The following is a 26,010-nucleotide window of genomic DNA, read 5'->3' on the forward strand; positions in this document are numbered from 1 at the left end:
ATTTTGAATATAGACCACGTTTTGTTTTTTCGTGTTCATTATCAAATTTAAATATGGAAGGGGTTGTTTTAGAAAGGATTGCAGTGATCGCCTTGTACAAAGTGGGTATGGAGCCGTCGGTCATATTCCAGACACTTCAAAAGCTACAACAACACTTCGTTTGTCGAAGACCAGAAAACATCGGGAATGCCGCGTGCTTTTAGAACTACAATGGCTGTTAATGATGTTGAAGCCAGAGTTAGTCGAAACCCCATAAGGAAGCAAAAAATCTTATCGCGAGAAATGAAGATTCCCACCAGCACTCTGTCGTGTATTATAAAACAAGACCTGAGGCTCGGTCCTTATCGTCGATATATAGGACATGCTAAATCAATATTTACAATTAAAGAGAGTGGATCGATCACAACGACTTCTGTCGCGATACGAGGACTTGAAAAGCACAGAAATATCCTCTTTACCAATGAAAAAAAAATTCACGATTGCAGAACACTACAATAAGCAAAATGATAAAGTGTACGCTCACAGTTCTTAAGAAGCTACTCAAGTGATTGGAAAGGTACAACGTAATCTTCATCCGGCGTCAGTGATGATTTGATGCGTGTCTTATCAAGGAGTCACAAAACTACAGTTTTGTGAAAAAATAATGAAAATTTCAGCCAAAGTGTATCAAGATACAGTCTTGAATCATGTTGTGAAACCTCTCAGCACCTTAGAGGACATGGCCTACTAATTACGACCCGGCGATATTGAGTGTCTATAAGAAATCTTTGGAGCAAGCAGTGGCAAAATTTTCCTTGCGCGAATCCAATGATTCGTGGCCAAACAAATAAAAGACAAAGGTGGTCATTTTGAATAGAATATTTTTTTATGTTTTAATGAGACTAATCGATATGCATAAATAATATTACATTACTTAATTTTAAAAAAATACAATTTGTAACAGAACTTATGGCTGGACTAGGTATATATATATATATATATATTATGGCTGGCCTAGGTATATATACACTTATACTGGATTCATTGAGAAATCTTTCATCGTCAATTCCACGAAAACAATGAGTAACAAAGGCATTTAATTAAACTAATAAGTAGCGTGGTGTTTATAGATATGTTTAAAATCGGTCCTGTTAACTATTTAATTCGATATAAAAATTCAAAAATATATTTTATAGAAACTTGGACGAACATAGAATTTATTTACGACGTTCTCAAACTTATTTGCCCCTTATCGATCTCCAGAGAAATAATTGAAGAGCGCATCCCTTTAAAATTTATCCAGAACATTCCTTTCAATTCACATATAATGCTTCAATTTCAAACCTTAAATCTATAACACAAGTATACGAAACCTAGATAGATTTAAAATAATTTAAATTTATATATTATCACGTTATTTGCTTAATGACATCCATATACAATAACCATTTCTGTTTACCTTATGCATATCTCCGGGTTTTTGTTGTTGATTCATCCCCGAGGCCTGAGAATGGGCGGGAAGAATGCTCGGTTGGGAATTCAGCACCCCCAAAGGGCTAAACACGAATGTTTGATTCTGCGTAGTAGGTATCGTCGGTATAGTGGTGTACCCAGGGAACGATGCTAGTAAAAAAGATAGGAATTAACAAATGTAACAATGAAATACCATCAAATTATGCCCATCAGCATGCAGGCCTACGTTATCCCAATTATGAAAAGTTATAAATATTGAAATTCTTCAAAGCAATAACATTGCGTCTACCCTCATTACACTGCCAATTCAAAAGCACATTCACTAAACATTATTCCAATACGTAATATCTACATTAAATTAAAAATACCGGATATAAAAATATTACAGCGTCCATCATAAAATTACATTGACATTCACAAAAAAAACAACGGCTCGAAATTAAATACACATATAATATTTATTGTTAAAATGTCATAAACCTTGGTCCTGATACGTAGTAAGACCTGAAAAATTCACTAAAAAACCTAAATAGTGCAGCTGTTCCCTGTTAATCTGCATCGTTTATATTCCATTTCTAAGCTATCTTAGCTGTATCTTAGGTAACTTATAACTTAAGTATTTCAAAAAATCAGTCTTATTACACCATCCACCACCACCACCATCTTATTATTAGGTGCTAAAAAAACTATACCAATATCTTAAAGAAAAAGAAGGGAAATACAAGGATTTCGCGACGAGTCTTTCTTTTACGGTTAATTCAGCGGAAACTCTTTTAAAACAAAAACATTAAACATTGCCCGTGATTATCATTTACTAATATTATAACGAGAAATTGTTTAATTGCATAGAAGCATCAAAACCGATTTAAAAAATTCTAACCGTTAGAACTCTACCTTATTCCTGATGAAGACAGGTTAAAAAATACTTTCAAATACGTTTTGAGATTCGTATGAAAACTTCTATAATACATCATATACGCAAGGAGAGAAATATTGATACTAATAAGCGGTGTTGATTTAGAAGACAACAAAATAATCAATAACATTTTCAATACATATTTAATAAAACAAATAATTTTACTATATTAAAATCTCATATTAACGCGAGTAAAACAGATAGTTTAATAGGACTGATATAGTATTTTAAACAAGTAAAATTTGTACCCGGATTTAATACGATGTTGATTTTTAATTAAATGTTATAAAAATACGTTTACAGCCGGCATTCGAACGTACATGTGAGAAGCGAATGCTTAACCAACATAATATATTCTGTTTTAATTTGTCAATAACAATAAGAGTAATTAACAAACACAGAATAGATGCGATTGTTTCTAAAATGAAAATTTACTTTGAACTTTTAGACGAATTCGTTTAAAAATGTTTTCATTAATGCATGTAGAGACTAAATGTATAAAGTTCATTTATAAAGAGTATGAAAATTCTAGGTAAATATTCGTAAGTCGATGCCAGGTCATCTGACATTTTTGACATAATATGTCTAAACTCACCAGTCTGTCCCTGTAGTACTTGTTTCCCCTGCGTAGTCAGCATATGTGGGGCGAGCTGGTTGCCTTGAAATGGTTTGCCAGCGGCGATTACCTACACGAATCCATTATGAAAATGAATACTATTAATCAATAACTTGATTATGGACGGTATTCTATTAACAATATGTACTAATTGGGTTTTTTTCGTACCCGGCTTTTTTAATAACCGACTTATGAGTATATACCCGGTTATCCGGGTATAGCAGTTATCCGGTAATAATGTTTTAGTTGAAGTAAATCAATAAATCTCCCTTAGCACAGTCACACATTACTAATAATAGAAAGAGGTCATTCTAAGACCCAGAAACATCGACTACACTTAACTATGTATAGTTGTAGTCGATGTTTCTGGGGCCTGAGACCAAACCTTTTTGTATAGGGTCACGTACGCAATATCATTCTCAAATAATTTCGATTGATGTTAGAGGATCTGCAGGAGCAGGAGCAATGCCTCAGGTCGATAACTGTGTTATGTAAAAAATATTCGATATTTTAGCACGTAAACATCAGCGATATTAAAGAACCTTAGCGTTGGTTGATTTTTTTGCTATTACCACCGCCAGCTATTTCTCAATGTCTAAAATTAATATAAGGTCCCTAGGAATTTGGGAGATTTGTATGAAAATTTTGAAATATAAATATTTTGGTTTTTTTGTGATATTTCAGCTAACCATTTTGATAGCAGCTTGTTTATCGCTTTACTGTTTAAGTCCACCGGACGGGAGGCGATGAAGTCAGCGAAAGCGTTTTGTACTGCCTTGCCTGCTTGGAGTTTTCCCATTTAAATTGTCTAAATTAAAAAAAAGGCAGAATCTGTAAATGCTGGTTATAATATCTCCAATTACATTTTAACTTCTACTATTTACATCCAACTAATCCTGTTGAATCTCCTATTAATTAGTAAAGACGTATTAATTGAAACCGCTATAAAATTGAAAGCGGAAAAATTTCCTGGTATAATTGCCGAAACTACACACACAAACTTATATACATATTACAAACTTAAAACTGTATCATAATCGTAATGAAGTCTATGTACCTGTATCTGTTGCGAATTGATCTGTGGATGTAACGCAATATTTCCTGGCATAAGTAGCCCTTGTGCATTGTACAGTTGCTGCAGGTAAGTGCTATTTTGAAGTGGCTGTTGAATCACTTGTACACGTCCGTGTCCCCAATCGGCACTTAAAACCACATAGACATAATATTATGACAAAGGTTTTGGATATTCATTGATTAGACCCAAGTTCAAGCAATCGTAAATAGAATTCAGATTATAAAACTATAGATTTTTTCGAAATGATACTTCAAGCAATAAACGGAAGTATATGTCATTAAATTTTGTTTTTTTACGAAATTAAGTATTACCTTAATTGCTGAGGATGTGGAGTGTTCGGTGGTAAGCTCTGTATCGGTCCCATAGTGGATATACTAGCTCCAGCCTGCTGCTGTATTGTACCAGCTGCTTGCTGCTGCGGAACCTAAGTTTCATTAGTGAATCAATATCTCATTAAAAACCATGAATTTCTCTTACAAAATAGTAACAATTACTTTGCTAGTATAAAAATCTGTAAAGGTATCTCGCGAGGTGAAGGTCTACTTTATTAATAACTTTTTTCCCTTGAATCCCGAAAGCAGTTGGTGCCCGTTATGTTTGTGATATCATCCTCCCTTCCCGCGTAAGGCTTCCCTGTTATCCAAATGGCAAAAGCGAGACAAAAACTTCATGGGAAACCTTATTATTTGAACTTTCTGTTTTCACCGCGATGTTCATACAATACGATTATTACATTCGTGCATTCTAACAACCAGACTTTACTTATTAAATTCTATTTCAAATTGTTACCGTAAAAAACTTACATTACAAAAAGCATCCATCTTTCGTACTGTAAACCGTTCACTATCACCCTAAGACGTAATATGAATTCTTCCCATTGTAATAAGACCCATTTGCTAAGTACGCAAGCTTTACATACATCGCTATATATGCGAACGAAGTTAATTCACTTTAATGTAATTCGAACATCTTTGTTTAGACTACAATAATCATCGAAAACAAATGTAATATTAAAGTTAGCGTAATCAGTGTACCTAATATGGTTTTTGTTTATTGAAATTACCACAAAATCAAAAACAAAAGTTTTTATTTAAAATAGGCCTTTGCAGGCTCTTATGAAACGTCTAGTTGCACGGTTAAAAAAAGTGGGTCTCATGGAGAAGAACCGCCAATATTAAAATAATACCAAGAATCAAAAAAATTAAAGCTTTATGTGTATAGTGTAAAGGTATCACATTGAACAGTATCGCTACTCAGTAACCAGTGATGCCAACTTCTTCAAAATATTCCGCCCTAATTAATGGAATGATTTATTTAAGATGAAAATAATATTACGTTACGATTTTAAAATATTTATATTTATATTGAACGATATCAGACCACGGATCCCACATTCTCGTGAATATATAATTTCGATTCAATACTAAGACAACTGTATATAACTCATACCTAATAAACAACATAGTAAATGGCAGAAACTACAACTACTATACCTTGCATAGCATAGATGGCGCAGATCACAGATTTTTTTTACATTACTTAAATTGATTGGGTTACGAGGTGAATTTAAATTATCAGCTAGCAGACAAATGAAATACTGGGTACTATATGCAAAAAAATGGCTTTTCTGAAATCATTTTTTTATATTCATTTTATTTAAATCTCAAGACGAATAATGTAAGTAAGCTTAATGTGGCATCGATTTTAGGTGTGGACCAACACAATATTTTATAACACGTACAAATACGAATTTACTACATAACTCGACGTGGCGACTGATTATTAAAAACCATGGTCACTAGGAACCAGTGTCGAGACCTTAAGAGACTGAAAGAAGTTTAAAAGGACGCTTTTCATATATTTTATATACTTTTCCAAATAATATTACATAATTATTTTAAATGATTTGTGTGTGAAAAGCCTGTATAAAAAAACGTATGTAGTATAGCATACATATATACACAATTTACAATATATTTCTTTGTGGTATACAAATACCATTTAGTACCTAAATCACCCACAACGTTGTGTTTTTTCTAGGATTAAACTATTATTCGAGCCAATTTTAATTAAGTTCCCAAAAAATAAAAGCGTACACTGACCTGATGTGTTGCCATACTGCTGGGCATAGAAGACACCACAGTTACTGTCTGGTGGTGTTGCTGATTCGAATCGTGCTGTGACATACTCATTTGTTGCTGATTTTGACCTTCTGTTATCTGTTTATATAACAGTTTAATATTAAAAATTGGAAGATCATAACATATTTATATACAAACTAGATGGCGCTGTTTCAGCTTTGAAACGCGCTATCGTTCAAACCTACCAAAGTAAACGAAAATAGTTAACCTACGCAATTTAATCAGAACATAGCGAGCCGTCGGCGCTACCAGTTTCCATTAGTAAAATTTATGACATTTCAATTTGTTTTAAAGATTGATTTTATAACTCTGTGAATAACTGAAGTTACAAAAAAAAACTGTGACTGCCACCTTGGAGTTATCGAATTTAAAAACGAACCATGTACAGCTTAAAATAGATTTGAAATCCTTATATAGGTACGAATATTAAATCTAAATTTTAAACTCTTAGCAAGGAGATTAATTTAGGACACCAATGAATATAAATACTGAAATAAGAAATTAGTCGATATACAATATCTCCATTATGTCACTTTTAATATTTTTTATATTGCCTCACCGATTGTTTGATCTCTCCGCTCATGCCGGGCTTGTGATTCTTGTCGAACAGAAGGTTCACGTTATTTTGCGGTGATGCGAGAAAACTGAGATTTATTTCACCTATACCGGGCACATTGAACTGCTGCGTGTGAAGAGACTGATTATTGACCACCTAGAACAAAGAAATTTAACGTAATGTGATCTCATATTCTACATTTTTAATATAATTTTATAAATAGGCAGGTAAAGTCTATGATTAAATTTAACAAATAAATAATTAAACTGAATAAAATAGAAACAAAATATGGATAGTTTAATAAATACCTGAACAAATTTTTGTTGTTGCAAATCTTGTTGAGACTGATTTAATTGTTGAATCTCAGCCTTCGGTTGTTGAGGCTGCTGCTGCAGCTGCTGCTGCTGCTGCTGCTGCTGTTGTTGCTGCTGCTGCTGTTGTTGCTGATATTGCTTTTGTAACTAAAAACAGAATAGAGAGTGTAAGGATGAAGTTTATATATTAAATACATTATTGTTACAACAGAAATATTGCAAGAATCATTCCATATAAGATATGAATTAAGTTACCTTCATCACTATCACCAAGTATAATATAAATAGACGTTACTTTTACGTAATTAGGATAACAATATTATAACTATTAAAAAATACAATTTGCACTATTCTTATATCTAAGAACGATGTAACGTTGAAAAACTATTGAGGAAAAAGACCTTTCTATATAACCGACCGACAATAATAAAACTTCATTTCGCTTAAGGTATTATTACTTTATGTGACCTTCATTATTGTATACGTATACGTGTAGCCATAGAAGTTTTAGCTACCATCACACAACCATTACTAAATTTGCCACTTATCGCTAAGAATGCTTTGCATAATAGATGATGTATTCATTTCATTGTTACAATATTTGCACCTTCTCTTTTATCTCGTCAAACAAAACCATAAACAACACGCTAGTAATACAATATTAAGTATTTCCACCTACCTGAGCCGATGAGTCAAAGTACGGATATGCCAATCAAGTAACATAACACCTATAAGACGTTACTTGAGATCTCTGATAATATCAATCGTTTAGATAATAATAATAAAGTCAATAATTTCAAAACCAGAAAACAAAAGCTTTTAATTTTTGTTTCTATGATAAATGTTAGGTACCAATTCGGAAACATTGTCTTAGCGAAATAATATTCTCAGGTCCTTTTAACTATATATTAGGTCTTACATATGAAATTGACGTTTTGTTGTATTTTGCCACTTTGACTTCAAATATTTCCAAAGGGGTTAAGAATTCCAAATTCATTTTTTTTCAGCTCGTACATTTGTTTTTCGAACCATGAATGTGCATGGTGTTAGTGATAAAACTGTATTAATACTCTTAAAGCAAATTGGGAACGTGAAAAAGCTTGGAAGGTGGGTAGGTACCTCACGAATTGATAAAAGCAAATCGACAAACGCGCGTTGATTGCTGCGTTTACTCCGAAAAAGTTACTTGTGAGCCTTTGGTGGACTAGTGCCGGGGTCGACACTACAACCTTCTGAAATCTGGCCAGACGATTACGGTAGATGTCTATTGTCAGTAGTTACTGACAGCACTGCAGTTGGAAACCAAGTCAGAAAAGATAGCTGATATACAACCTAGGCTGATCACACTGCACAACAGGCTGCTACCAAATTAGAAGTGCTACAATTTAAATGTCTTAGACATTCACCATACTCCCCAGACCTTACTTGAAATTTGGATAACTTCTTGCAAAGTGAAAATGATGATTGCAGTCGAAATCGCCTTCAAAGATTTTATTAATTCCCGTTCGAGTGTTTTTTTTTAGTAAAGGGATCATTAGACTACCTATAAGATGGCAAAGGTGCATAGATAACAATGGTACATACTTTGATTAATTAAATATATTCTATTTAATAAAATCTACTTTTTGTTCTTCCCATACAAAACGCCAATCACATATTTACGAGCTAACATTACGCTCCTCTAATAGATGCTTTTTTTTAAATTGCACCTCACAGCTGATCCTTTTTAGGCAATTCGTTTAGAATCTCCTCTCCGGAATGCGTGGCTACCTCCTAACCTAACCTCTTTTAAATTTCTTCTACATAAACATTTCTTAACCATATCCTGTCCTGCACTGCGTGACTGTTGTAATTCTTGTATTTCTTATTCTTTTGTATTGCATTGTAATTCATGAACCCGTCTTGCACTTTACACTTAATATGTATTTATGTTTTTTTCTTTACTAGCGTTACCTGGAAGAGATCGCTTGATTGCTTTAAGGCCCGTTGTATATATGTATTATATGGCTGACTTATATAATTCCGAAACTGGGCAAATGGATGTAAAGTGTAAAGATAAGAGATAGCAACGTGAACTGCCAACTCGTTTAAGTGAACTCTCAACCATGAGGTCGAGCGTTCAAACAAAAGCCGTACACGGAGTTTACACTCCTAAAATTTGTCCTTACGGTATAGGCAAACATCGCGAAACCGACAGGTCCGTAACAGAAGGAGAATCACCACTTCTGTTGAAATTTAAATATTCAAGTATAATCCGTCGTTTGGAGCCACGTAAGTAGGGCCAATTATTATTAAATATCGATGGGTAGCTATAAACTCTAATAAAAGTACTTCCATAGTTTTAATTAATTTTAAGATTAGATTTCAGATTTATCAAGTTAAAATTCTGTCTACAATTGTACTTTATAATCAATGTAAAGATTGTTAAACCCTATACAGTCTTGAAGGTATTCAGAAATTTTGTATGTCTTTGTGAAGGTACCTGCGGTTAAAAAGCTTGTTCAATAAAATACCTCATTGTTCAACTCACAAAATCCCAAATTTCAATAAGGACGACATCACTTGCAAATCTAAATAACAGACAAAAGTCCCGTTCTCCAAAACCTTACGACGGCCTCGAAGAAAACAGGTTTGGATACCATTTACTAATTTCGGTATTAACAATCGGTGTGTAAATTTTTAAACTAATAACAAACCACTTTTGTTCACTGTCCATCATTTACATAAATAAATAATTGGAAAACTGAAAAATCTTTTATAGTATGTTTGTCTTCCGAAATTGACAACTACTTTAACCCATTCTGTCCTATATGGGGCTAGACTATTCCAGTTCTCTCGCCCATCTTTTACTTTAAGTTCCTTAATTTTGCTGCTGGATTTTGTTGGATGGTTTCATTTCATTTTCTTGATTTTTTCAACTGCTACTAGTGACGCGCAAACATAGTTGATAATCAATAAGTTAGGGTATTCGGTAACATACACGTTTCATTATAAACGTATCGCCTTGAACCAAATGTCTTTTTATTATTAAAGCTAGTTTTCTTTAGCGCTTGCGCGACTATTTTAGTAAATAAGTAATTCCATTGCTTATGTTTTATTAGATGCTTAGTCGCTGACCTAATAATTTTATAGTAAACATGCAATGTTTTTTACTAGGGAACTTCTGAACCTTTTCTTTAAGGGGAAAGCCAGTTGGTCATTCAGATGAATGCACTAGATAACATTGTGATTATGATTATCTTACTTCAATAGTTTATATGTATGTATGTGTGTGTGAGTATGATTTAAGAGACAGATGCATATAATTTGTAGGAAAAATACAAAAGAGTAATATAATTAGAGCATTTAGACTTTAGTGTTTATGAATAAATTAAGGAAAAACTTAAAAGCTGTTTCAAATGTATCCAAAACTAACACAATTAATATCTAACCCGTAAAAGATAAAACAATATAAGAAAAGAAATTTAAATTAATATGATCAAGATAAACAGGTAGATATTGTGTTGAAATTCTAAACAAGCAAGGCGCGGGCGTCTTTTTGCTCGTTATATTTATGGCATTATATAATTATTTCGCGTTTTACATTGAGCACGAAGGGTGGCTTGATGTATCAGCTGGCGAATTCTAGAATATACGAAACACGCACTTGGTTCTCAATTAGGTTGTGTCTCACGGCGTACCCTCTAAAACGGTGCTCTTCAGACGAAAGACAAACACTTACACATAGTTTTAGTTAACATAACCCCTATCATATTTTACCGTTGTTTTGTTTTTTTTACCAAACATGAAAAAAAAGGCAGCTTAACAGTCATGTTACTTTTAAAGCTTTGTATCTCCAGCAAAACCATAAATTGTTGTTTGAAGTACAAAGAGTGGAAGCAAAGAAGAAGAATACAAATATTGCGAAAATAGGCTAAACCGTACGTTAAGCTTATTTTTATATATAGCAGTTAAGTGTATTTTTTTTAATACATAATCTTTAAGACATCATGGAAAATTACTATCTAGCCATACTTAAGACTAATAAGTGGTTTAAGTCTAACCTAATTTACTTATTGGTAGGATCAACACTATTGTTGCGTTTCACGACCACGAAGTTTCTTATTCGGAACTTTTATCTTCCAAATGTATGTGTTGCATAGCTATTTGGTACTTTATCTATACATCGTGAAACATCCTTCTTTATCCTTGATGATCCTTAACATAAGAAAGTGTCCAACACACTTACAGTCTCTAATAAATCGAAGACACTGTTCTTGCGTTCAATTTTTTTTGTGTTAATGAAAATTATTTCAATCTAGATAATAAAAACAATTGTGTAGTTACCCAACCATACTGACAAATTTTCAAACTGTAAACATATTTATTGTGCAAAGTGAAGTTTGTTTATATTCTTATGATTTCCATCATAATAATGATGGACGGTGTTCTCTATATTTTCTAATTGGTATAAACAGACACTTAAGTCTTAGATCAAGATATACGTTGGTCTCTGACGTAATGAAGAATAACAGTTGAAATCGTTTTGTGTTTCGATCGCTACGACAAAAGAGTTAGATGAAATGGATGTTTTTTTATAGAACAGAGAGCAAACGGACAGGAGGCTCACCTGATGTTAAATGATACCGCCGCCTATGGACACTTCATGCCAGAGACGAGAGTGCATTTCCGGCCTTTTAACACTTGTTGCACTCTTTCTTGCAGTACACTTAACCGATTTGATTCGTAAATACGTCAATGGGTAGTTGGTTCCACATAGCAAACATTGCCTCAAATAACGTTCACTTGATATGTATTATATAATATGTTGGTGTGTCCCTGAACATCTCAAGTGACAATATAATATTTCTCAAATAAATTTACAAGAAATGAATTATATTGTCTAAAATTGTTTCGCCGATATAGGTGTTCTTTGTTGTTAATGTTCGCTTTTAATGACCGTGCCAATAAGAACGAACGATCATGAGGTTTTTTCAAACATCGGCTGTAAAACAATTATTCTTCCTACGTGACTAATTACCACATGTGAAGGAAAGCACCGTGACACCAGAGACAACACAAATCAACGATGTGTATCAGGCACAGAAGGCTGATCAAACTCATAAATAAAATGATGAGTGAAACAAAATTCTACAGGCAAATTCCAACTGATTGATTGAAAAATCTAAAGGATAACTATATTTCAAGTCTAAATAATATTATGAAACAAATGATTTACTATATATGATTGTACTGTACTACACTACGAATTGTGGTAAAACTTATTAAATTTAAAAAAAACGCTCCTCTTTTATGGTGTTGAGGCTAAGCGTTTGTTAGTATACCTATTATATGTATTGATGTTATGTTAGTTAGTTACAGTTACCACGCAAGACCAATGCGGCCTTTTATTGTTACATCTCACAGGAACAACAAGTTCAATTAATTTAATTTAGAAAGTAATAATACCTTACCTTGCTTATCGTCGTCAAAAATTTGCTTACATCTGTAATCATTACTAACATTCAGATGTCTAATCCTAATTGATAATAATTAGATCAAGTCATGCTTTCGTCTCTTTCTACCAAATTGTACTTACGCCGTGATAAAAAGAGACAGTTCAGCGGTTTAAACGTGTTTGATTTAGTTTTGGATATAAGCGGTTAAAACACCCCTGTTTTACCGTTGAGCTTAATATGAAACCATACTGACATAAGATTAATGCATCGTGTAGGTAGGTAGGTAAAAATAAATATAGCTACCCTTTAAAAGTGGTCTCGCCCTTCGTTATTTTTCATTCGCGAGGGTCTACTAATAAGTGGCGGCTTATTTTCTGAATAATTTCTATAGCATTTCTACCTAAGCATCCCTTCGATGTATATAACGGTGAATCAAACGTAGGGCATGCCTTGATTTGGGGGACAATATTAACAAGCGGCAATTTCGAACTGAATATCCAATAATTCGTTATGTAAATGGTAAACCCGATTCGGGCGCCATAGAACTGATATAACTCAACAGTGATGACAAGGTCAGCTGTACGTATAGGCGTGTGGTAGAAACAAGAGCTCGTGCATTGTCTCGTTCTTACTTACACGTTTGGGACGCGATAAGGCGAGATAACAAGATTGACTTAAAAATTCAAATACCGTACGCTTCCATCTGACACTGTAAAATACCAAAGCGCTTTTTAATTTGGACTTCATAATGAGGCAACTTTTACTTTTACTCGGACATAAGCAAATATATCTCCTTCCTATACTGATCAAGATGGCGTACTAAACCTGATGAAAGTCGTTAATACATTTCCATTTTTCAACCAGCCGTATTTAGTGGCAATGCTTATGGTTATACTAAAACCCATTTAGAAGTCGCTTTCACTAATATGTCCAAAATTATATAGATATATTTATAACTATTATTTTACTACTAAATATAATTTAATGCACTACTCTGATCGATTCGTTATGCATAGTTTAATGGTTAACACGGCTAAACCCGGTATTAAGAGGAAAATATAAGTATTTCAAATTTTATATGCAGTAGGAATATTCATAACAGTACTTAGCTAATTTCCCAAAACAAATTTGACGTATGCCCGTACCCTCCACAGAAAAGATAAGTTAAAATTTATATGAGGGACATGTACACAATATGAGAAAGTTATTTGGCGATAAAGGTACGAAAACGGGACAAGGTGCAAGGCGTTACAACCGTAAAATCGATACCCACACACACGAATGTTAGACAAGCAGAGGGTGAAATAAAATGTAAGAAACCTTTGCCACTCTTTGAAAAGAACCAGAAATGAGAGACTAGTGGTTTAATCTAAGATGCTTCCGCCTAATGCTTCACGCTCAATGTTGCAAATAACATGGAAAATTCACACAATACTCTAAGGAAACTTAATTTACGTCTCATCTATATTTATAATAAATAGGAAAGATTGTTTATACCAAATTTGTAACGAATATACACAAAAACTTTACTAATTGTATCGTGGGCTATATTTGTTACACAATATTTTTTAACGCTATTCGAACACGAATCATCATCATCACCCCTCTAGTCCTTTAGAAAATTCTAGTAATTGACTCTGAATTCATATAAAACACATTGTTAACGTCTAATGGCACGTAAATACAGAGTAGCTAACACTGTAATTTATTGCCTTTTTTATCATTTGTATTCATTAAAATTGCACATTAGTGGAAATTTTTAACTCATACTTGTCATACGGCATGTGATGGAATAAATAATAACCACAAACCACTTTAAATGGGCTTGACCTACCAACTAAATTATTTTATATTTCAACGTGAATTTACTGGCTTTTTAAGTCCATTTTATGCTATATAAAACCGGTGGAAACTTAGATAGGTTAAATAATGTTGTAACCTATCTTAAAGCAAAAACCTGTCCTAAAATATATGGCTTTTTATCAATGTTCACTTAATGAAATCTTTTAAAACTACGTGTCGTATTGCGTGTACAAATATACACGCAGACGGTTAGAATTGGTTAGTGGAATGAACTACCTGCTTTGTAGTTGTGATCTTTCACCTAAACCGAACTCCGGGTATAGGGCTTGATTTTTCGTATTAAACCCTCAACCCTCACGCCATTCTGAACTTTCGTACAGAAATAATAATGTCTGGTATTGAATAATATTAAAATGGACAGGTCTTGATAAGCGAAGTATTGTCAACACAAAATATGCGTACAAAGTCAAATTTAAATCGATGGATTAATAATTGATGTTTTAAATATGGAACTACCTATCATTAGAACTCATACACATAGGTATCGAACAAATTTATACTATCAAAATTCAATGGCCGGACAAGATTTTGTTCATTTTGTTCTAATCTGTGTTTTTATTAGCATTAGTCGGCTAAAAATATAGAATTCGTATTGTATAAGTCTTTCCTTTCTATAGGAGGCTGTGGTCCGTTACATCCACTTTAATGTAAAGTTACATTCAATAATATATAAAAACAACTGTACTCATATTAATATTTGGTTGTTTTGAGAATATACCGAATGTGTTCTGCATTTTCCAGAAGTAATAGATTTTTTTACTACTTGACAAGCCATGTGTTAACTAATAACAGTTGTGTCAGTACAACAATTTCAGACAAACTGCTATCATATATAAAAACTAAGTAACTGGCTGGAAGAGAACGCGTATAAGTGATAAGGCCGGCTACAGTCAGTCTTAATATTTATGAAAATAAATATAAATAATAATAAGTAGAAATAAATAAAAGTACTTACCAACTCTTGTTGATCCTGCTGATTCTTCAGATGTTGCTGAATGGCTTGATGTTGCCTCTGTAGCGCTTGTTGCTGAAATTGCTGGATCTGCTGCTGCTGCAGCTGCAACTGCTGCTGCTGCAGTTGCTGCAACTGCTGTTGTTGCTGTTGCTGAATTATTTGCTGTTGTATCTAAAAGATATAAAAATTATCTAATCATAAATATAAATGAATAAAAGTAATTTTTGTATAAAAAACAAATAATAATTTTACAATGTGGAAAATGTTAATTCAAGTTATTGTACAGAATTAAAATCTAAGGTGCATATTTTCCTACTTTGTCACACAATTTTTTTTTTTTTGTTAGCAATAAATTACTTGAAAATATTAAGAAAATATAAAATTAGTCATGAATAACATTCTTATTATTTAATATTATTTTTTCCTTAATATTGTGTTTGCTCAAATTCCCCAAAGTAACTATACTAATTAAATGCATAATTCACATGCAGAAAGCAATGAGTTCAATACCTATAATTTTTTTATTTATTTTGCATCTAAGAAATATTATAATTATCAGTTAAATACAAATTGAAAGTGGCAAAAAATCAATGATTACAAACAAAATTTATTGCATATAGCTATTGTTTATATTCAAGAAATTGACATTCTTAAGTATACATTTATTTACTCATATGAATAAATGATATTTTGATTAGATTTTTAGGCACTTGGGTGTCCTGGGTTGGAATAACAATAATTATTTAAAGTTACAAAACACAAAATTAAGAATTATCTAAAAAAAATATTGGTCAAACAGAAATTTCTGAGCTTTGTCCCTGTATAATGGGAGGATATCACTATGTCTTTTACCTGTAATTTGTCATCATCTTCTTTTTGATTTCTGTACCTAAAATCTTCAGCTTGAGAATGAGTTTCTGGTTCAGCCTTTGGTTGTTTCAGCTCCGGCCTTCGGAAGGTATTATTCTGTTTATCTAGAGCCAGTAAAGTATTGGCCGCTTCATATTTATCTTCAGTAGTAATACCTGCCTTTTGTGCCAAAGTCTCCAAATACTGCAAAGGTCTTTTGGCAGTTTTTGTACCAGCTTTTGCCTTGTCAGGCTGCCCCGATCCCGGAGATTGCTTTGGGACTGTTCTTGTTATTGTTATACTATTCTTATTTAGATCGTCTTTCTTGTCATTCTTAGGCTCTAAAGTAAAATAATTTTTTGGGAAATCCTTATCCTTTTCACCATTTATACTGTTATTTTCTATTAACGTTATAGTAGTAGAGTTTGTGACTTTTAATGTTTTATCTTTAGAGTCCTCCTTTGACTGAACTGTTGAGCCAGCAACTTGTGTTGGAGAAAGGAGTTGTGTGGGGACATGTTGTGACACTAAACTTGCACTTGGCGCTTCAGGGGTATGAATTTGTTTTTCAGGTGGCTTAGATAACTGTTGTTGTTGAAAATTTGGACTACTTGGCTGCTCCTTTTCTTGTTCTTTCTTCTTTTGAATGTTGTCCAAAATTTCAGATCTAAAACAATAAAAAGAATCAAGTAAACAAGCAGTTTTAAATTAACTTTTTTGAAGACCATTGCGGTCTCACAATTACAGATGACAAGAATTACCTGAAAGGGTCAGTCATTGTTAAGAATTGAGCAGAAAATCATTAGTATTTTTTAGCAAAAAGTAGGCAATTTAATAGGACTAGGTTCGTTCTCGTTCCGCGGACAAATTAACAAAGATGCATGTACTGTGGCAATGGACCTAATGGATATTTATTGACTTGGATAAAATTATTTGATGATTTAGTTCAACAAGAACAAAATTTAAAAAAATATATCTACATATTAATAAACAGTAAATATTAACCAAAAAATTAATAACTCGTCCATCAATGTCATTTATCTGTCATTTAGAAATAAGCGGTTAGCATCATTAACAGACTATATAAAGTTTATAGTTTTCAAGTAAATATAAACAGTGATGTGCTTAAAACCGAATAGATATATTGTGGAATTTTAATAGGCATTTAAATAATTATTTTGTTTTATTGGCTTCGTTATTGAAAATCGTCTCCGGAAGAATGTGCCGGGTTTGATTATAATTAGTTATTACTTAACATGTTATATTTAACATTGGTTTTTCTTTCAGTTAAAATAATATAACTGAAATAAAATTTTGACTTTAACTTATTATTATAAATACCATACGAACTAAAGCAATATTGTAAATAATTTTAAGATATATTTATATTAATAATAAATTATTAATCAATTTTATTCTCATTGCATTCTCACTTTAGGTACATAAATCCATCAATCTAATATTGATATAAAATATTTCAATATGTATGTTATAATAGTTAGATTATACTGCATTTCATTAACATTTTAATGTAATATCAGACTATAACTGCTCTCTAATATAGGTAGAGGTACTTTCGAGAAATATATTAAGCAATTCTATATTAACTAAAAACTATTAAAAGAAAACTAGAACTAGTAACATGGGAGTGTGTTTTTGGGTTCACCTATTTAATTTATTATACTGTACTTAAAAATCAATAACCTGTCAGTGTAAAATTAAAGCAGTATAAAACAAAACCCATATTTTTGATCCAAATTTGATATAAAAATAAATGTTAATATCTACAACATATGAACAGTAACATAATAGGTTAATAATATAGTCAGTGAGGATTTATCCTTCTTATAAAAATAGAAAAAAAATTTAAGTGAACTAATTTCATTTATCTATGTAAACGTTTATATTCCATCAATTTAGATCATTTTATACGATAAATTTAATAAAATGTTATGTCCCATTTTATTCATATGTATGTATATTCAGTATACATCAGGTTTTTTTTAATTGTGCGCCATACTTACCAGGACCACAATAATTATAAGGTTATACACCTTTTTAGGGAAAGAAACCCAAATAAAAACGACTTGTCTGGCATTATTTCACAAGGGGAAGCAAAAAATAATGAAATGTGCGAAAGAGAGGGCTTAATACGAACACGTGTGGCATAACAGAGAGGTATATAAAGCGCACTAGGGGAGTTGGAGAGCGAACCGGTTCTGCATGTGTGCAGACAGACGGAACCCTCCCTTCCCCCGCTAACCGACCCTCGGGTGCCGCGGGCACGAGAGCCCCACATTGTCAGCATTTCCCCGAAGCGTTGCAATAATAATACCAAATCCCTTAAATAATAGACGTTGGTCCTCATTATATTGAGGTTAAATAATATAGTATAATAACTATATAAGTAGATCTTAATTTTACTGGATGCATATTATTTTACTACCCTCACTATATTAAAATTGTACATAAGCACATGGTTTAAGGTGCACAATAAATAAGTTTTGACCATAAATTATTGCAATGAGCCACACGCGACGCATTCAACCACAATCACTCGCATTGAAAAAGTAAAAATATAACATAAAATACCTTTTGGTGTAAAAACCGTAAGAACAACGTTCCATCGTTTCAAAATAAAGGGTTAACTAAAACGCCAACCCATGTGGCAGTTATAAAATTAAAAACAAACAAAAAAAGTAAGGATTGAGACATTCGCACGGGTGAAAGTAAACACAACACTTATTATCGACGAAAACGACATACAAACACACTTTATCGACAGTGCAGTGCCCGTCTCATTGCAACAATAACCTCCTTTCCGAATGGTGAAACACAACTGAGGTAACTGCGCGCGCCGCGTTTCTACCCTCCCCTCAAACCCCGCTAAATATTCTGTCTCAGCTTAGCCCAACGCTTACTCATCGCCAATGGTACGCCCGCTGCCGATAGTGAACTGTTATTGGTGGACTCGTTTTACGACCGTTCCACAAACAAAACCGGTTGCTAGGAACGGCACGAAAGGGCGCGAGGAACGAAATTAGCGTTTCTGCGGTATTATTACATCTTCTATAGCTATCCTTATCTTTCGGCTTGTTTTATTTGAGAGAAAACATATTATAAAATATTAGATCTCTAATCCACTTCGCCGCACATAGTATCTCCGCACCATACCATTTTGTTTTTTATTTAATTTGAAAGATATAATATTCTTAATACCTGGAAAGTTTAAGGAAAGGTGTGTTCAATTTTTTATAGGTACCTAATATGTAGGTAGTTTTGAAGGATATAGTAAATATGTGTCAAGTTGTTTTTACAAAAAAAAATTTAAAGCGTTTCAAGTTAAAACACTTAAAAAGTAATAAATTACCACATCGACCATGTTATATAACACGACCACGATGAAAAAAACCAATCTTATAGATTAAACTATTAACTAAAAAGAAAGGGTTAATGAAAAAAAGGGGAATGCATCAACCCTACAATTCTTAGTGATATACAGTCACACCTGGATAAGTGAGTGAGTGCGAGAACACTATTTATGAGGGTATTTACCAGGTCCTATCATTTTTCCCTCCTAAAACCTCTATGAGTGAGAAATATTAACTTTTATAAGTGACAGTAATTTGTCACGCGTGAACCTCTATAAGAGAGATTGATACTTACCTTTACCTCTATAAGCGATAGTTGAACGTGTTTAACTTTGCTATTTATGACACATTCTTAAATTTCGAGGGACTTTGAATTTTGGGAGAGGGAATTAAATAATGTAATAATTCAAAAGAAATGTGTGTGTTATTGTTTTATTATTACCTATAGTTCGAGGAACTCATTCTATTCAAAAAGCCAAGTGTGACTTCTTAGTCAGGCTTAATACATAAGTTAGTTCATAAACAGCAGTTGCTTAAAGGCATTTGAGACGCTTCACAACTTTAGCTTACATAGACGAATTTTGCTTCTAATTACGTCACATTTGCCGTATTTGTATAGACCTCTATACGTGAGACAGACCCCTTCTGTAACTCTGTAAGGTAGAAACTCGGGTTATTGAGAAACTTCTATAAAAGAATGCGATCGCAGTCCCTTAAACTCTCCCTAATCCAGGTTTGACTGTACATAAACAATTTATCAACTCGGGTTATGACTTATGATAGATGATAAATAAGTCGATAGTGCCTGCTAGTTACTATCTATGTATTTATATAAAACATTAGTATAACAAAAATAATAAACCGTTTTCATTTTAATTTTTCCAAATTATTGATTTGTTTGATTTTAATTAATGCAATTTTAAATCGGTTTTTTAATTCACCGATATTTTATTGGTTTTGATATTTATATAAAATATATGTTTTTTTACATTTATATTTTTTAATCTTTGACGATTATGAAAAAGGATATATTGTTTGTTAATTGGCTTTGTATTTTATTTTATTAAATATAGTTTTTGTAACGAGGTTGTGTACGATGACATCTTTCTTAGATTATAGGAAAGTCTACTTAAATACAGCGCCATCTGTGAGTACATACTGAAACTACGAAAAAGCACAATGAAACGAGTTGTTTTTTACTTGGTAACGATGTCAGTAGTAGTTCTTAAACCAGAATCTAAACTCATTTTTTTACGGGTCGTTTTTATTTGTAATTTCTCCAACGAAAAGATCTGGCTGAAGACTGAGATAATATTACAACATGTATTATTCGATTTGGCTGTTATATTCATCGAAAACCTTTTACTAACTACTAACCTTCGACTATCGAAATTCATACTGAGCGCAAAATCTCGACTCTAAATCTTAGATAATTAAAATAAATAGTAATTGTTATTCTAAATAAATAACAAAAAAACTTTTTTTAAATATTTAGTCTGGGAGATGAATAAGGATGTTCGCTGATCTGTAGATAGTGTATAATATAAGTAGGTATATCGAAAGCACTGTCACCCACATTTACAACTTTGTATCATTCAAATCTATTCATCATAAGAACTCGGGTCACAAAAAGCGCTAGTCAGGTAAAAAGATTAGGGATTTTTAAAATTGTCAAATGTCTGCGGACGCAAATGTTCTATCTCTTTCCCTCACGCATTAAAATCTCTCTGTCCCGCTCTGTGCGTGGGTGTGGTGGATCTGTGATGGTCGGCCGATGAACCCCAATTGCATGAAGATTAACAAATAATCAATACTGTTATGACTACCGTACAAATAATTAAACTTAGATGTGACTAACAGAGACATCCGTTATATTTAATTTAAATAAAGTAAATGTCGGTTCATCTCAGCCCAAATTGTTGATTAAATGCATGCATGAAACCAATGGTTATATTGAATTAGTGAACTTATTTTTTACACAATCATTAACAAATGAAAGCTCTTAATAAATAGGTATGGCTGTTAAAGACAAACTAATCTATAATAATAATTATAGACTATTGATAACGAATTTGATTTACCTTTGTAACCTAATAATTTCTCACACCTTAATTATAAACAATAATTTATTCCAAATCCCTATTTGGATATTTGGTCTACCTAATTATATTAAGACCATTTTTTATCACATCTCGAGAAAACTAGATAGTAACCTGATATCGATTTGTGGGTCTAACCCTAAGTTTTAGTGTTTAGGCTGGATAATTGCGTCTCCCATACGTCATAAACGTATTGGATTTTTAATCCTAAACAACATGTCAGACTTGCCGATTTTACTACGACATTTTCCTTCGTCGAACAAATGTTATTTTGCGAAAGAAATGCTTCGATACCAATAATATCGTAATCATTAACTTGAAACGTAAACACGTAGGTAAATTTGTGGTACAACATAACACACGAAAGTTACTACGGCTGTTTAAAAACCTTAACCTTAAACTCAAATATTATCAAATACCAACAAAATCGTAAACGAACTGAAGACTGTTTTGTTAACACATACTTTTGATTCAGACAACAGGACTTGTACACAATGTCAAAAGAGAACCACAAACATTACTAGTAAAAAAAATCATCATAGACAAATTAATGAAGATATAAACACACATGTAACAACAAAACGTTTTAACATCCCTATATCGGTCGCAAGTTATGGATCCAATTTAGCTATATTTAGATATAGTGCCACATAATCACGTCGGGGCTGTAGCCCGGAGTGGCTCTATCGATCGAAGGGTGGCTGCAACCCTCGCTTCGCAGCGATCCCTCCGAACCGTACAGATAAGTTATAAAACAGGACATTGACCGAGATCAGTTGACTTTGAAACTATACGAAACTGTTGCGGACTGACTAAAATATTACCTTTTCTTGTAATATTATCTTTGTATGTTATCAATTATTTACACTTTATCACACATACAATAATAAAAAAGTAATTATATGTTAGAGGAGACGCGATCTCTTACTGGCAACACTCGTTAATGTAATAAATATACTTAGTCCAGCCATAAGTTCTGTTATAAATGCAAAATGTTTTTTTTAAATAAAGTAAAATTGATATCTACATATTTATTAGTCACAGCAGAAAATTAAAAAAAAACATTTTATTCGATTAATCTGTTTCGCCACCAATCTATGGATTAATGCAGTTTCCAAGGCAAATTTCGCCACTGCTTGCTCCAAAGATTTTTTAAGAAACTCAATGTCGCCGTGTCGTTTTGAGCAGGCCGTGTCCTCTAAAACTGACCATAAGTCTAAGGGTTCTGAGGTCTTGAGGTCTTGTTCGGAACAGTGGTTTCAAGCCAGACTTGGGTAGTTCGTGCTTGCGACCAAGTGCAGAATCCTGCTGGAAAGTCCACGGAATATTTTTAAAAAGTGTATTATTAAAAGGTTTCACAACATGGTCCAAGACTGTATCTTGATACACTTTGGCTGAATTTTCACTCCTTTTTCACGAAAATATAGTTATGTGACTTCTAGGAAATATAGGATGATGACCCCGTTGTACCTTTCCAATCACTTGAGTAGCTTCTTAAGAACTGTGAGCGTACACTTTATCATTTTGCTTATTGTAGTGTTCTGCAATCGTGAATTTTTTTTTCATTGGTAAAGAGGATATTTCTGTGCTTTTCAAGTCCTCGTATCGCGACAGAAGTCGTTGTGATCGATCCACTCTCTTTAATTGTAAATATTGATTTAGGGCATGTCCTGTATATCGACGATAAGGAACGAGCCTCAGGTCTTGTTTTATAATACACCACAGAGTTCTAACGGGAATCTTCATTTCTCGCGATGATGAAGATTTTTTGCTTCCTTATGGGGTTTCGACGAATTCTGGCTTAACAGCCTTTGTAGTTCTAACAGCACGCGGCCGCCCCGATCTCGTCTGGTCTTCGACAGACGAAGCGTTATTATAACTGTTGATGGATTCGGCTGATACCAAGCTTTTGAAGTGTCTGGAATATGACCTATGGCTCCATACCCAATGTGCAAGGAGATCACTGCAATCCTATTTTCTTTAGCACCCCATTCCATATTGTAAATTGATAATGAACACGAAGCAATATGTGAAATGGCGCAAAATTGAACGAAGTTTTTAAAAAAATAGTTTTATATATACCTGCGTAATATTCGAAATTCAAAATAATTAAAAATTTAAAAGAACGAAAAGTTTTTATGTTACAGAATGTATGGCCAGACTAGTTAATAATGTGCAAGACTTACAAATAATGAGCACATCCAAATGGCTACAAATTCCCTGCTGGAAGGGGTTCCTACCGCTGAAATCACGATACTTGGCGATTTTAACGCTCACCATGCCGATTGGCTCGGCTCGGAAACCACCGATCACGCGGGAAGATCCTTTCAAGACTTTGCTTTAGCTTACGACCTGTCACAAATGGTCCCTGCGATTACGCGAATACCAGATGTGGATGGTCATAAACCCTTTTTGTTGGACCTTCTGCTGACCTCACATCCGGAGACCTATTAAGTCTCTGTTGACCTATCAACCCCGTCATTGGGTTCATCGGATCATTGTGTGGTCCAAAGTATTGTGCCTACTACGCGCCCTCCTCGGCCCCGTTTTTTGGATTGTCGCCGTATTTGGCACTATCGGCCAGCAGATTGGGATGGGATGCGGTCTTTCTTTGCATCCTACCCTTGGGGGCCTATGTACTTTTCGTCGGAAGCTCCAGATTCTGTCACTGCCTCTGTCGCCGAAGTGGTTCTGCAGGGCATGGAACTCTTTATTCCATTCTCTGCAGTGCCGATCGGTTTCGCGGTGTGATTATTCAATGGAAATCACATTCCGGCAACGTGCTGTCCGCAAAGCACTATCTTCCTTGGACATTCATAAGTCGAGCGGTCCAGATGGTATCCCTCCAATTGTACTGCGTACTTGTGCTCCTGAGTTGGTTCTGGGAGGTGCTAGCGGTTAGTTTGGACATAGCGAAAGCTTTCGATCGGGTGTGGCACAAAGCACTGCTCTCGAAGCTTCCAGCCTATCGATCCAGCTTTCTGGCCGATCCGACCATCAAAGTCATCGTAGAGGGAGCATGTTCCGACCTTAAACCCGTAAATGCTGGGGTCCCACAAGGCTGTGTTCTATCCCCGACCTTGTTTCTTCTGCATATCAATGATATGTTGCAACTTAGCAACATTCATTGCAATGCGGATGACAGCACTGGGGATACTCTTTACACTGGCCGGGCAGGTATTTCTCGGGCAGTTGTCGATGAGTACCAGAACAAACTTGTGTCTGAAGTCGAATCTCTACTACGTGGAGTCTCGGACTGGGGTAGACTAAACCTAGTCCAATTTAACACCAAGAAGACACAAGTTTGCGCGTTTTCCGCGAAAAAAACACCCTTTGTAGCTACTCCTCTTTTCGAAAACATTCTTCTTGAAGCCACAGCCAGCATCGGAATACTTGGCGTTGACATATTGAACCACGTTCAGTTTCGCGGTCATTTGGAGGGAAAGGCTAAATTAGCCTCCAAAAAGCTTGGTGTGCTCAGCAAGGCGAGACGGTACTTCACTCCGGGCCACCGCTTTCAACTCTATAAAGCGCAAATACGGCCCCACATGGAATACTTTTCTCACCTCTGGGCGGGGGCTCCCCAGTACCAGCTTCCACTTGACCGTATCCAACGAAGATCGGTTCGAATTGTCGACGACCAATCCTTCTCCGAGCGGCTCGATCCTTTGACGTTGCGTAGAGATGTGAGGTCACTCTGCATCTTCTACCGCATTTACCATGGAGAGTGTTCAGAGGAGTTGTTCGGATTAGTACCTGCAGCTGAGTTTTATCATCGAACGTCGAGGCAGAATACCAGATTCCACCCGTATCACCTCGACGTCCGACGTTCCACGACTGACAGTTTTTCAAGGCAATTTTCGCCGCGCTCCACCGCTACGTGGAACCAGCTGCCCACTGAAGTATTTCCGAACCAATTCGACTTAGGGTCCTTCAAGAGAGCGTACAAATTCTTAAAAGGCCGGCAACGCACTCGCGAGCCCTCTGGCATTGAGAGTGTCCATGAGCGGCGGTATCACTTAACATCAGGTAAGCCTCCTGCCCGTTTGCCCCGTGTTTTATTAAAAAATACAGAAAATCAATCACTTAATTATTAATAATTATATAACTCACCAAATCAGAGTAAATCTATCAAATTGACAAAAAATAAAAGAAATAACATTTATATTACAATAACATATTTTGAATTTGTATTGTTTCATGTTTTAAAATAAGCATGGCCCTTTGAATCAGTGTACTGTACTACTTGTAGGCAAACAATTCATATTGAATATGAATTAAGGGCGTACATTTGTCGGTCAATTATAAGCCTGATAACAGGAGAGTGCCAAACTTGGGCTTCTTCCGATAGATAATTCATTTTTT

General features: G+C 34.1%; 1 protein-coding gene across 1 annotated transcript in view; it reads right to left on the minus strand.

Moving 5' to 3' along the window:
* The window catches only part of LOC123718400 (polyhomeotic-proximal chromatin protein-like), a 34,934-nt gene extending 15,936 nt beyond the window's left edge, over window positions 1-18,998 (minus strand). Inside the window, exons 1-10 of the mRNA XM_045674820.1 lie at window positions 18,768-18,998; window positions 16,179-16,842; window positions 15,327-15,497; window positions 7,065-7,217; window positions 6,760-6,912; window positions 6,162-6,278; window positions 4,371-4,483; window positions 4,042-4,186; window positions 2,964-3,054; window positions 1,439-1,602 (exon numbers count right to left, since the gene is read on the minus strand). Of these exons, the coding sequence (XP_045530776.1) occupies window positions 1,439-1,602; window positions 2,964-3,054; window positions 4,042-4,186; window positions 4,371-4,483; window positions 6,162-6,278; window positions 6,760-6,912; window positions 7,065-7,217; window positions 15,327-15,497; window positions 16,179-16,842; window positions 18,768-18,802 (1,806 nt within the window). The 5' untranslated portion in view covers window positions 18,803-18,998. The remainder of the gene's footprint in view (window positions 1-1,438; window positions 1,603-2,963; window positions 3,055-4,041; window positions 4,187-4,370; window positions 4,484-6,161; window positions 6,279-6,759; window positions 6,913-7,064; window positions 7,218-15,326; window positions 15,498-16,178; window positions 16,843-18,767) is intronic.
* Window positions 18,999-26,010: the final 7,012 nt, after the last annotated feature.

Source organism: Pieris brassicae, chromosome Z (genome assembly GCF_905147105.1).
Source record: "Pieris brassicae chromosome Z, ilPieBrab1.1, whole genome shotgun sequence".
Lineage (NCBI taxonomy): Eukaryota > Metazoa > Arthropoda > Insecta > Lepidoptera > Pieridae > Pieris > Pieris brassicae.